Source organism: Tupaia chinensis, unplaced genomic scaffold (assembly GCF_000334495.1).
Source record: "Tupaia chinensis unplaced genomic scaffold, TupChi_1.0 Scaffold146052_1, whole genome shotgun sequence".
In the NCBI taxonomy this organism is placed as follows: Eukaryota; Metazoa; Chordata; class Mammalia; order Scandentia; family Tupaiidae; genus Tupaia; species Tupaia belangeri.
Window position 1 is genome coordinate 386,850 of NW_006205908.1, and position 14,315 is coordinate 401,164.

General features: G+C 39.4%; 1 protein-coding gene across 1 annotated transcript in view; it reads left to right on the top strand.

Annotated features, from left to right (window-relative positions):
- Positions 1 to 13,533, top strand: part of LOC102479733 (cytochrome P450 1A4) — a 19,619-nt gene extending 6,086 nt beyond the window's left edge. The window contains exons 4-7 of the mRNA XM_006168717.3: positions 5,079 to 5,168; positions 5,247 to 5,367; positions 8,350 to 8,436; positions 12,571 to 13,533. Of these exons, the coding sequence (XP_006168779.1) occupies positions 5,079 to 5,168; positions 5,247 to 5,367; positions 8,350 to 8,436; positions 12,571 to 12,871 (599 nt within the window). The 3' untranslated portion in view covers positions 12,872 to 13,533. The remainder of the gene's footprint in view (positions 1 to 5,078; positions 5,169 to 5,246; positions 5,368 to 8,349; positions 8,437 to 12,570) is intronic.
- The last annotated feature ends 782 nt before the right edge of the window (positions 13,534 to 14,315 follow it).

A 14,315-nucleotide genomic window follows, 5' to 3' on the forward strand; every position in this document is an offset into this window, starting at 1 on the left:
TGGCGCCCACGCGCAGGCCTATCAGCCACGCGCAGGCCCAGGCCCGGGGGCCACGCGCAGGCCCAGCGGGGCCACGTGCAGGCCCAGGGGGCCGCACGCTGGCCTGGCGGCCACACGTAGGCACAGGCCCAGCAGCCACGCGCAGGCCCAGAGGCCACACGCCAGCCCTGGAGAGGCAGCGGAACACGGAGCAGAGCCCTGGCCGCGCAGGCCCGGCCGCTGCTATTCACTATTGAAAGACTGTGTTCTCTTCTTCTATTGGCCATTTTGTATGGTTGATCTCACACTGTATAAATAACTGGATATTCTGTTTTCTCATGCCATCAGAAAACTTTATTTAATCTCAGCAGTAGAGGCCTGAATTAATCATTGTCCTCAGTTTATGGTACATTAACATAATTATCCAAACAATAACTGCATGAGCTTATTACTTTTTACTCCCACTCCCAGGGTCCCTTCTCCCAACCCATTGACATTTATTCTACATCTATGTAAAGTGTCATTGTGTTTGTCTTTTGTATTCTTAAAAATTGGGCTTTAAGTTGTCACACATGATCACGTATTCTTGTATTATTATGTACTTCAATTTGTGTATGCATCATTGTTATTTACATGTAAATCTGTTTCTAACCTTTTTGTCATGAATCTTGATTCTTTTAAGATCTGACCATGGTTGCCAGATACATTTCTAATTTACTTCTTCTAAAAGTTGCATAATGCTTCGTGGTGCACATTCCCACATTTTATCCATTTCAGGTGGGCGCCCTAATTGTTTGCTTGCACAGGAAGTGCAGATATTCACCAATGTGCTAATGGTAAAATGACCACCTTTGGGCATTGTTGTGGTCTCCCTTGGAAATATAATTCCTGATGCAAAGAAGGAGGGCATCTGGCTCAACTGATAATAATATCCCTGAGTTTGATATTCACTGCCAAACTCCTTCATGGACAGGCTGCAGTGATTTATACTGCTACCACAGTAGTCTCATTTTAAAAATCATTTTACTTATTCAATTTCTTATACTTCCTAAGATGTTAGACTGCGTAAGACAAATTCCTTTCATATAGCAAAAAGTAATACATCAAAGGTGCTTTAATAGTTTATTTTAGGTAGAATATTGAGTAAAATATTTGACTTTTCCAATTAATTATAGAGCTAATCAGTGTAACCTCATGTAGTCAGGTTGTCCCAAAAAACATTAATTATATATTCCATTTGTAGATAATCTACCAAGAAAGATAAAGAGTTGCTTAAACCTTGATGTAAAAAGAACACTTTATGATGATCAAAATATGAATCTTGTTACTTATGCAGAGAGTCCTAGGTCTTAGATATGACATCTAGGATTTGACAATGTGCAAAATTAATGCTTCCTATGCAGTATTCTTGATCTTTTTTTAAAAATCTTTTCATAGAGAATAGAGTTGCTATCTGACAAAACTTTTTAAATGTTTATGAAAAAATAGAATTAAAGTATTAGTTTATTAAGGTGCAAAAATTTTTGAAATTTATGTGCAATCATCCACAAACACATTTACCATGAACTTTCTGAAGACTCCTCATATTCTGTATAGAAGTCCAAATTTTCACATGAGAATATCCTCTACTGTAGACACCATGGCCAGCCCCCTTATTTGGACAGCTTTCTTGTAGATAGTTTCCTCAGTATGAAGGCATAGTATCAATTTTGTAAGTTGGGAACTGTGGAAATTACTAACTTTCCATACGAAGTTGCCAAATTCAAAAGGTGTGGAAACTGGGCTTGTGAAGAGAAGTTTGTAAAGAAGTCTCCTTTGTTTGGCTGCTATATCTTGGTGTACACATTTCTTGATTGTGAAGTAAGTTACTTAGAAAACAAATACACCATCAAGTTTCCATGGTGTAGAGCCACAGACTAATTCAAGTACTCCCTTTGTCCCTGGAGAAATATTTCACCTTCTCTACAAAGCAAGTTTCCCATCTCTACAATAAGACTACTTGAATGTCCATCTTGGATAACAATGCAATTAAGTGGTTAATATTTGAAAAATATGTATAATTTCCCATGTTTCCATGTTGTTGTCACCATCATCAAAACCTGGAAATAAAATATTGATTTAAAAACTCCCCTTTATAAGACTTACTGGAAAATCCAAATAACATTACATTAGGTCACCAAAGAGATGAGTTTATAATCAAAACAGTCAAGAAGAGCTTTTTATTGTGGCATCTCTCAGCTTTAGCTTTTCAAAGATTGATCACATTCTTTGATGTAATCTTTTTTTAAATGTTCATTTATTTATTCAGTAAGTGAAAGAGTCAGAGAGTCAGCACCGCAGACAGGGACCTGAGGTTGGGATCTGCTTCAGCTCAGACAGCTTGCAACATGGGCACGCATGTGCCATGTATGTTCAGAGAGGTCTCCAGACACAAACCAGTGACCTTCCATGAGGCTCTGACTCCAACAGCATCAAATTCTATCACTACCCCACCAGTCAACCCCTTCTTTGCTGTAATTTTAAAATTGCCCTTGAGTAAACAATGAACTTTGGCACACAGGGCTCCTTGCTTTTATTTTCAGTAATGATAATCTGAAGATGAAGGTACTATGTTTGTAGGATAAATTTTAAACCATAAAATATACACTAAAACTTACAGCAAAATTATATATATATAAAATATGTATATATATGTGTATGTATATATGTATACACATATATACATGTATATACATATATGTGTATACACATATATAATATATATATATGTGTGTATATATATATATGTGTATATATATATATATATACACTCAATTATTCCTCATGCGCTCAGGCATCTCATGGTCAGAAGTCCAAGTCCTGGCTCTCCTCTGACGAGTTTATTTACCTTGAGCAAGGCTCAGGATGCCCTTGAGGCTCATCAAAATGAGCATATTTACACATGCATTGCTTATCTATATTGTGATTTATAAAACATATATATCCATGTGTATATTGTATCTATTTATATATGAACATATACACACATATATAAATATATATACACATATATATTTATATACATATGTACACACAATCTGCTCATTGTATATACCACAATCTATTTACCTGTAGAGATGCACATACACACGGATGTACAGGGACAGAAATAGAGAGGAAGGTCATGGGAGTGTGCCTGGAACAGAGTAAACATTAATTAGTTTCTTATAATTATTATTATATGAATCATAGTCATTATCACACCAGTGTTTATTTTATAGTGCAATATTTCCAATGTTTTCACTTGTCTTAGAAATAATGTACTTATGTATGTGTGTGTGTGTGTGTGTGTGTGTGTGTATATATTTCTATTTTTAAATTTGCCACAGGGCACCTGATCTCATCAGAGAGAACACAGAGACAGAGAGATAGAGGAGAGGGGGGAAGTACCCCTCAATGGATCATGGTCAGGCAGTGATCCCTCCTCAATTTCTTCATCCTGTGGGCCTTTCGAGCACGCATTCGCAGGCACTCAATCTGTATCCCCAGCTACCAGGTCCAGTACTCAAATCATTCATTTAGCGATGTGGGATCTGGCTCCCTTAACCACTATGCCACACGGTTGGTCCTATATTAAAACATTTTTTTTTTAACTTTCCCCTTTTCTTTTTTTTTTTCCTTTTTTCATTTTTTTTGCTATAGGGCACATGCATTCATCAGAGAGAGAGAGAGAGAGAGAGAGAGAGAGAGAAAGAGGGAGAGAAAAATGAGAAATCATCCCACCAGGGGGATGGGCACACCAAAATCCCTTCTACTCCACTCTCCTCTCAGGATTTTGGGCATACACTCACACATACCTGGTGTCATTTTCAAGTCACTGGATCCGGGACTCAGACTGCACAGTAGGTCATGTGGATCCAGCCACCTCAACTTCTATGTCACTTGCTGGCCTTCAAACTTTATATTTTAATTGTGGCCCTTAAACTATTTTTAATCGTGGTTATAAATATGTAACATTAAATTTACCATCATAAACATTTTCAGTGTGTAGGTCAGTTCTGTTTAGCATATTTACACTGCTATGCGAAAGATCTCTAGAACTTTCTCATCTTGCAAAACTGAAATTTTACGCTCCTTAAGTACTAATTTCCCCATTTGATTATTTTAGATACATCATGAGTGGAATCATACAGTATGTGTGCTTCTGTGACTGCCTTATTTCATTTCTCATAATATCCTTGAGGTTTGTCCATGTTGAGGCCCATGACAGGACCTGCTATTTAAAGGCCACACAATCTGCCATTGTATCTATGTGCCACGATTTCTTTACCCATTCAGCCATCAGTGGACATTTGGGTGGCTTTCTTTTCTTAGCTACTGTGACTTCTGTTGCAATGAGCATGGGTGTGCAAATATTTCTTCGAGAACCTGCTTTGAATTCTTTTGGATACACACCTAGACATGAGATTGCTGGATCATACGTAGAATTAATTTTTGTAAGAAACTTCATGCTGTTTTCTGTAGTAACCGTACCATTTAAGTTTCCACCAACAATGCACAAAGGTTCTGATTTTTCTTCATTCTCCACACTTCTTGGTTTCTGGTTTTTTCAATAGTGGCTATCTTTTTCTTTTCCTTTTTCTTTTTTTTTTTGTTTGTTTTTGTTTTTCTTTGTTTCTGTTTTTGCTATAGGGCATGTGCCCTTGCCAGATACTCATAGAGACAGAAAGTGAGAAATAGCCCCTGGGGAATAGCCACACCACAATCCCTTCTCCTCCATTCTCCTCTTTGGATTTTGGGCATGCATGCACATGCACTTGGTGTGAGTTTCAAGCTGCCAGGGCCAGGACTCAAATCTCCGTCAGACACGTGGGAGTCCAGCAATGTAACCATTATACCATCCGTTGGTTCCAACAGTGTCTATCTTAATGAGTGAGAATTTGAACCTATATTTTGGAATCAATCTTAATATGTAGCAATTATTTTATTGTGATTTTATTAATATATGGTAATATTTAGATCCCTGTTCTCTGGTACTTAACGTTTAAACATGAGGTTAATTCAGCAGGCCAGGTTGATAGTACTTTTTTCCATAATGTTTTGTTCTTGTTTCCTTTCAGGTTTTGAAACTGTATCAACATGTCTGTATTGGAGCTTCCTTTACTTGATATACTACCCAGAAATTCAAGCTAAAATTCAAGAAGAAATTGGTAATGTGCTTTCACGTGAAAAATATGATTATTTATTTTCAGTGATGTTTATTACATTTAAACAATTCTTTTTTTAAGATGCAAACATTGGGCTGAAATCACCCAGATTTGAAGACAGGAAACTTTTACCCTACACAGAGGCTTTTATAAATGAAATATTCAGACATGCTTCCTTTCTTCCCTTTACTATTCCACATTGGTAAGTACATCGTTCTCCCAGAAACAGAGTTTCCTCTGCCCTCCTTACTCACACACACGGGTATCTTTTTACAGCCCTTTCCTTCTGGCTACTGTGTCAGATCACCTTTAGGTGGAAACAAATTTAGTGTTTAAGTTTTTTTTGTTTCTTATTTTTTAAAGATCCTACCTAAGTTTAGAGCCAGACAGTGGTATGGTAGTTAGGTGGTGAAATTCCACACGGCCAGTTCTGTTGTTTGAGTCCTGACCTGTCAGGTTGACAGACATGGTGGGTCTATGTATATATGTGAGTCCAGAACTCCGAGAGGAGAAAGGAAGAAAATAGGTTGTGGCATGGCCATCCCCCCGGAAGAGCTACTCTCTCATGTTCCCCGTCTCTCCATTTCTCTCTTTCTCTGGTGAGTGCAAACACCCTAGAGCGAAAATTAAAAAAATAAAATCCTGTGTTTAATAAAGTGACTCTCTCATTCTAATGACATTTCCACAGTGCCTTTGGGTGCTTCATAAGAGCATTATTTACACTTGTACTAAGTGATCAGGAGCAAAGAAGCCCCACCAAGGCTATCAGCATCATTTGGAATGAAAATGGTTATCTCCTTGGGGCCCTTAGAAACTCATCTCAGTCTCATTAATTGAGAGGTGACATACATATCAGGACATAAGTATTCACTGGATTATTAAAGTAAGACAATATATTAATATTTAAAATTTAAAGAGCAAATGCATTGGCTAGAAAGAGTAGTTGCTACAAACCAAGAATTTCAGTATCCAGAAAAAAAGGAGACCTATTTTTGTTGTTTGGGTCTTTTCTACCTTACACCTAAAAGTTTACTTCTTTTCTATTTAAAAGGAAAATAAATCAAAAAGCAAAGATTGTTAGAGTGAAATAAATTCAAACAAAGAATTAAAAGAACCTTCGGTAAAAACAAGAAAAGTTTTGCTACTATACCTAACTTGGAACACAGACACGCACACACACCACACAGTTGAGACCAGTGGTATTCTAATACGTTTCCATTGAATATGTAGCTGTTTTCCTTTACTATTTTTTTTCTTTTTTGATTTGCCAGAGAGCATGTGCACTCATCAGAGGAGACAGAGGGGAAAAGTGAAAACACCCACCATGGGGAATGGTCATGCTGCAATCCCTTCTCCTCTATGTCTCCCTTCTTTCAGGACTTTGGGCACTCAAGCCCAGTGCCCAGTGTGTTTCCCAAGCGCCTGGGTCTGGCACTTGAACCATGTGATTCACCTTGTGGGATCCAACTGTCTTAACCACTATGCCGCTGATTGGTCAGTATATGTGTTTCTTAAAAGTTGTGTGGAAAGCCACTTTGTTCATATATATGTGGAGAGAGAAATCCTACAATCAATCCATTTATATATTGAGTCACTGTAAGTCTCTATTAGTGAAATAACATTTTACATATCAAGTTTCCATTAATAGGATTATGTGACTTCTTATGTAGAGAAGACACTGAGCAGCTGACTCCACAGTGGGGATGTGGACAGGACTGTGCTGAGATAGGCACGTGGCTATGCATGGGAGAAGGTCATTTCTCCAAAACCTAGGTTCATTGTGTGGCCTTCCTTCTGAAGTTTTGAGACACCCAATGAAGGATACCATATCACTTGCCAAAGTTCAGTGGCAGCTGCCAGGTGGACACAGATCAGATAGAGATTTTGTTACTGGCTTTGAAAATGATCTGAGGTTGTTTGCACAGTGTGGCTTGGAACTAAATCAAGTAGGCTTGTTGATACTTTGCACCTGGATTAGTCATACTTCTTCATTCAGTCTCTACCCAGATTGGACAACTTTGAATCTCCCTAGGAAAATAAAACCTGCTCCTTTAAACTCAGCCCATTACTGGATATAGATAAGCTATTCCTTTACTATGGGTCAGGTCAGAGAAGAGAAACCCTGAAGTGACTAAGCCAAATGTCCTGTGCCTTCTCTCAAACTCATCAACTAGAAATGTCATTGCTTCTCCTCTGGGCAATGTGAGAGAAATCTAGTGCATTAGAAAGTACCACATATAGGGACCAGCAGTTGGCATAAATGGCTATGTCACTGGACTCCCATGTAGTTGACAGCAGTTCAAGTCCCAGACGCGATGGCTTAAACTCACACTGGGCGCATGTGCATGTGTGCCCACAATCTCAAGAGGACAATGGAGGAGAAAGGATTGCAGCATGGCCATCCCCCCTGGGGGGTTATTTCTCGCTTTCTGTCTCTCTGTCTCTCTGTCTTTCTGGCGAGCGCACATGCCCTATAGCAAAAACCTCTCAATAATAAAAAAAAGTGCCACATGGAAATATAAAATGATTCGATCTAATCAATGTGTAACTACAGAGGTATAAAGAGGAAAGTCATCCAGGTTCCAGAAAGAAGGCTGAGTGTGGAACTAGAAAAATAGTGATGGTTTTAGAGGCAACTTAGTGATCGCCCAACATAACAACCACCTTCATTCCACAGCTGAAAGTGGAATCACCGAGGACATGCAGATTGGCCCAGTCTCTCACTGACAGCAGCATCTGGAGTCCAAGTTTCCTTATTCCAATTCCATCGTTTCTTCCACCAAGCACTGGAAGATGTGCCATTTTGTTTTTTGAATCTATTAACAAAAGCCACAAACATAACATTCATAGTATTTCCCTCAATAGTTTCCTAGTCTAATTCGACCTGTCTATTTATGGCCACATCTATATTAGGAATTTTGAGAGGCTTTTCTACTGATATTTTAGTCCATAGAAATACTGTGAATATATTAACTGCACAATACAATACATATTAGAAACATCATAATTTATTATTTGACAATAGGCAGAAATGATTTCAATTAATGGGAAAACAAAGCTTTATAAAAATGTTGTATGATTATAGTAAAAAGAAAAGAAAGGCATAACTGAGCTGTGGGAGGCAGAGTTGGGTGAGGGATTTGAGCTCATGGGGTGTGCCCTAATGCTGTGTTTTCTTCCCTAGTACCACGGCAGACACCACTCTGAATGGCTATTTCATTCCCAGGAAAACATGCACCTTTATTAACATGTACCAAGTAAACCACGACGAGTAAGTCACCAAAATTTACCTTGGGATAAAATTTGCTTGCTTGGTTTTTCATTAGTTGCTTACTAATCTGAGGAAGATTTATATTCATCTTAACCAAACTTCACTCTTTTATTTCTCTTGAAAGAAGATGGAAAGAAGTTTAGGTTGCTCTCTATCCAGGGAAGGGTGATAGCTCAGTATCAATTTAGAGGAAATCCAAGTGAGGGAAAATTCAGTTTAAACATGGGCTCACTGGGTACCAAGGACATTATGGGCTTATCCTTGATATGATTCTGGTTAGTTGAGATTAGAAATCCCCAACTGGAATAGGAGCCAACTGAGCAGGGACTTGGTTTTTTTTTTTCTTCTCTTTTGCTTGTTTGTTTTTTCCTCCATCCCAGCCCCTAGGTCACTGGCTGACACCAACTGATGCTCAATAAACATGTTTTTTATTTGCCAGGAAGCAGGTGCACTCACTAGAGAGAGAGGCCGAGACAGAGAGGGATTAAGTACCTCCCAATGGGGTGTAGTCATGTCACCATCCTTCTCCTCCATTTCTCCTTCCTGTTGGAATTTAGGGTACAGATGTACATGTGCCTGGCATGTTTTTCAAGCTGCCAGGCCTGGGATTTGAACCATGGTATGCCATGTAGGATTTAGCTCCCTTAGCTACTCAGTTCTATGGCTAGACCAACACTCAATAAATATTTGTTGAATAAAATGAAACTAAAACCTCAGCTCTAATGCATATAAAAGGGAGGGATGAGATAAAGTACTTCATGTGGTGAAAGTGAGGAAAATGACAGTGGTGATGGTGGGGGTGGGAATCATAATTTTAGCTGAGATTTAAAGACCCTACCCCACTGTGTGCCAAACACGAACCCCTGATGGTTCCTTCCTGAGCATCAATGATAACACTGTACAGAGGAGCAATCATGAACAAGTTCTCAAACAGGATCAACACATTTCTGAAGGTCAAATATTCAACAGGTGCCAGAGGCGAGACTAGAATACAGATGTGTTCAATTCTGTTCAGGTATTCCACGTGGCCAGGGGTGCCAGATAAGCTGGTAGAGTGCATTCTTATGCACTTAGCAGGCTGTAAGAGGGGATTTCAAAAACTTCACTGAAAAATGTAATTAAAGTTCAAGTTTATTTGGGTGCAAAATAATTCTGAAATCCATGTGTGGTTTTATCATAATATACATTTTCTATAAACTTTTTGGAGTCCCCCTTGTTCATGCAGTTTTCCTACCTTCACCCAAGATCTTGTTTGACTGCTCTTTCTCTCAACTCCAGGCTGTTAGGGAGGGAGCTGATTGCCCTGTGTACCTAACAAAACCTTTACAATCTCTGCAAGCAGCAAAATGGTGGAAAATGCTTCATAGGCTCGTTGTTCCATTGCAAGATTTGCACTCTGTTGCAGGATTGACCCTTCTATTCTTCATACCTAGTGATCATATCGAATAAAACTCAGTGTTTTGAACATATCGCAAGAAGAAATATAATCAGTGCAAATTTAATGGCATTTATTCTCCTTTAGCATGACTCTAAGTGTTCTTATATCCTGAGATCTTATAATTACATTGAATTTCTTTTATATTCTTATTTATTTATTTTTCTTCTTTTTATTTTTTTCATTTCATTTTCTTCCATACATTCAATCACATTATTATTTGTCTTACAGAATGGATATTTCAACAGGTGAACATTTCTCCCTAGTACCATTGATAAAACTATGAAATATCTTCAACAGATAATACCACACCTCTTTGTGCCATTAGTGCTTAATATTAAGTGATGCTCAAACTGAGCTAACAAAGGTGCTGTTAAAGAAAGACAGTTAGCCTGGAAGCACTTGTTTAAGTTAAATGAGTATGTGATTCAAAACTTGGTATTAGGGGGAACCAGCAGTTAGTGTAATGACTATGTCGCTGGACTCCCACGTAGTCGACCGCAGTTTGTGTCCCGGGCCCGGTGGCTTAAAACTCACGCCGGGTGTGTGTGCATGCGTGCCCAAGATCCCGAGAGGAGAATGGAGGAGAAGGGATTGCGGCGCGACCATCCCCCCTGGGGGGTGATTTCTCGCTTTCTGTCTCTATGTCTCTCTCTGTCTGTCTGGCGAGCGCACGCGCCCTACAGTGAAAATCTCTCAAAACAACAACAACAACAACAAAAACTTGGTATTAGGGAAAACTTATTCATGTTTAATTTAGGGCAGTGGTTACAAACTCAAGCACCTACAGAGTGATGGAAAATACCAAAACTGAATGAGCTGTACTTGGTAAGGTGACAGGGAGAGGCCATTAGCTACATCTGACTCCGTTCAGCAAACTGTGACAAGCACGACAGTATCCCAATATTGTCAGTTCTTCTGCTTCTAAAACAGAACTGGAAATGCAGATGCTCATGTGAAATCTGATTTTTAAATGTTAGCAACAATGAACTGCTTTTTAAAGATTATGAAAACTAAATAAATGTCTTGGAAGATCGTTTACGAAGGGTCATCCCTTAGACCTGTGACTGTAGCACACAGAAACTGGTTGCTTTTCTTTTTAAAAACAGGGCAACATCTGCACACAGAGGCTGCTTCGTTTTCTTATCATTTGTATTCACTGAAGTAGCCCTTGTCTTTCTTTTTCTCTTTCCTTTTTAAAGAGATATTTGCTGTAAGACCTATGCACTTACCTGAGAGACAGAGACAGAAAATGAAAAATCAACCCCCAGAGGGAATGGGCATGCTACAATTCCTTCTCCTCCATTCTCTCAAGATTTTGGGAACACACACACACACACACACACGACCTGTATGCCTTTCAGACCTCTGGATCTGGGACTCGAACCACTGTCAGTCAGGTAGGAATCCAGCACCTTAACCACTATGCCATCTGCTTGCCCTGGAGTAGCACTTTTCATTTCCTTCAAGAACTTAACTGGTGCAAAAGAACTAGTTTTTGGCTTATCTTGATTTTCCACATGCCTTCATCATTTTTAGCATTTTATTTAAAGTGAGAGACATGCATCTCTTCCTTTCACATGAGCAATTAGAGACCTCTGTAGAGTTATTAATTGTCCAATTTCAATATTGTGTCTCAGGGAGTATTCCCTGAAGTGGCAGATAGATGGATTAACGGCTGGCCCATGGAGCAATCAGAACACACATAACAGTTACAGATTAAGTTTGCCATTTTATACAAATGTGGTTTGTGGCACTGCTCCCACCCTCCAAATTACAATGGTAACGTCAAAAATCACAGGTTATCATAATAGAAATGATAATAATGAAAAACTTTGAAATATTATGAGAATGATCAAAATATGACACAGGGACCAGCAGTTAGCGTAATGGCTATGTTGCCGGACTCCCACATAGTCGACTGCAGTTCGAGTACCGGACCCGGTGGCTTAAACTCATGCCGGGCGCATGTGCGTGCGTGCCCAAGATCCTGAGAGGAGAATGGAGGAGAAGGGATTGCACATGGCCATCCCCCCTGGGAGGTGATTTTTTGCTTTCTGTCTCTCTGTCTCTTTCTGTCTGTCTGGGGGGCACATGTGCCCTATAGCAAAAACCTCTCCAAAAAAAAAAAAAAATGACACAGGCACAAAATAAGTACATGCTCTTTGAAAAACGTCCCTGATGGGACCAGCGGATGGTGTAATGGTTACGTCACTGGACTCCCACGGAGTCGACCACAATTCGAGTTCTGAACCCAGCAGTTTAAAACTCACACCAGGTGTGTGTGCATGTGTGCCCAAAATCCCAAGAGGAGAATGAAAGAGAAGGGATGGAGGTGCGGCCATCCCCCTGTGAGGGGGTGATTTCTCACTTTCTGTCTGTCTCTGCCTCTCCAGCGAGTACACGATCCACAGCAAAAATCTGTCTTAAAAAGAAAAAGAACAAGAAAAATGGCCCTGATAGACTTGTTCAATCCAGCGTCGCCATAAACCTTCAGCTTGTGGCAAACACAGCATCTGTGAAGAACAATAAAATAAGAATACCTATCAATGTATATATATTCATTTACATACCTGATAAAGATATTCCAAGCTTGAGTCAAATATTTCATGTAAAATAAAGTGACTGTGGAGAAGTGAACAATAGCAAAAATAGTAAAATGATTTTTAAAAAATATCATTCTTGTTTATTTTTTCCAGAACTATTTGGGATAACCCCAGCTTATTTAGACCTGAGAGATTTCTAAATGAAAACGGAGAATTGAATAAAAGTCTTGTTGAGAAAGTTTTAATATTTGGAATGGGAATCCGGAAATGTCTGGGAGAAGATGTTGCACGAAATGAGATATTCATCTTCATCACCACTGTTCTGCAACAGCTCAGCCTGAGAACGTGTCCCCGAGCTGAACTCGACCTGACGCCCACGTATGGGTTAACCATGAAGCCCAAACCCTACCAACTCCAAGCAGAGCTCCGTTCCTCAGGAAGTTCATCTGTTTAAACTCCAGACCAGTTGGAAGGTTCTTATTTAGTTTGAAAAGTTCTGTAATTCAAATTCATTTAATAAGTAGTTTAAAGATTGTACCTCTACAGTGTGGTATTAATTCAATTTGTGTCATGTTTTTTAAAGTGTATGGTTTAGCTTCTGTTCTAATACAAGGCTAACTGTCCTATGTTGATATTATAAGAAAATAAGGAAATGTGGTGTAAATCGGAGAGTTTAAGAACATGTCACAGGGGGTTCCCAGTGTCACTGTGTCACTGTAGAAGTGAAGGGAAGGGAGAGTGGAGTGCTGAATTAAGTGAGCAGGTGAGGAGACTTCATCTGTGTCCCTTTATGCAGCCACAGATATTTGCTTCACATGTACAAAGTTCTGAAGTTAAATATTGTATATTTATTTCAGTGATTTGGGTGGGATGGGTGCTCAAGAGGGCCAGGAGGGGAGCTAGAATGGCCTAAAGCAGCAGAGGGCACTTCATGTTGGTAACAGATGAGCCAGGCTGGGTTTAGCAGTATGGAAAAAGATGTGAGGGGAATTGCTCAAAAACCATTTTTGTATAGGCTGTTAAATTTCCTGTTTTAAGAATTTAGTTTCAAGGAATCAGAAGGTGGCATAATGGTTAGGGGCTGGCTGGACTCCCACATAGCCAATCAGGGTGTGGGTCTGGACCTAGCAACTTGAAAATCATGCCAGGGACAACGTCCCGGGAGGAGAATTGGAGGATGGATTATGGCGTGGCCATGCTCCCTAAACAGTGATTTCTCACTTTCCTTCTCTCTGTCTCTCTGTCTCTCTCCACTGAGCACATGCACTCTATGACCAAACACACACACACACACACACACACACATACACACAACTCTACTACTACTACTACTACTACTACTAATTTCAAGGCAAACTGATGCTTTTACCATGGTGCCAATTTCTTTCAAAATATACATGTGTATGCATTAGTTTGCTAAAACTATCATAATAACAAAATACTGAAATACTAGAACAACAAACAAATTTCTGTTGTTCAGACTTAAACAACAGAAATTTATTTTCTCGTATTTCTGGAGGCTACAAGCCCAAGATCAAGGTGCAGGATCTGTCTTTCCCGAGGCCTTTCTCCTCAGTTGCTGATGGCGGCCATCTAACTATGTCCTCCCATGGCCTTTTCTCTGTATGCACACATCCCTGGAGTCTCATCTTCTTAGAAGAGCCCCAGTCACGTTGGATAAGGACCTACTTTAACAGCTGTAACTTCGTCTTCTCTTTAAAAGTCTTATTTCCAAACACAGTCACGTTTGGAGGAGATAGGGGTTGGGACGTCAATTTATGAATTTAGCCCATAGTATGTTACAGAAAAAGATTGACACTTTTTAGTTGCTGGGTTTTGTTTGTTTTGTTATTATTGTTGTTGTTCGTTGTTGTTATTTTGTTTTGTTGCTTATAATT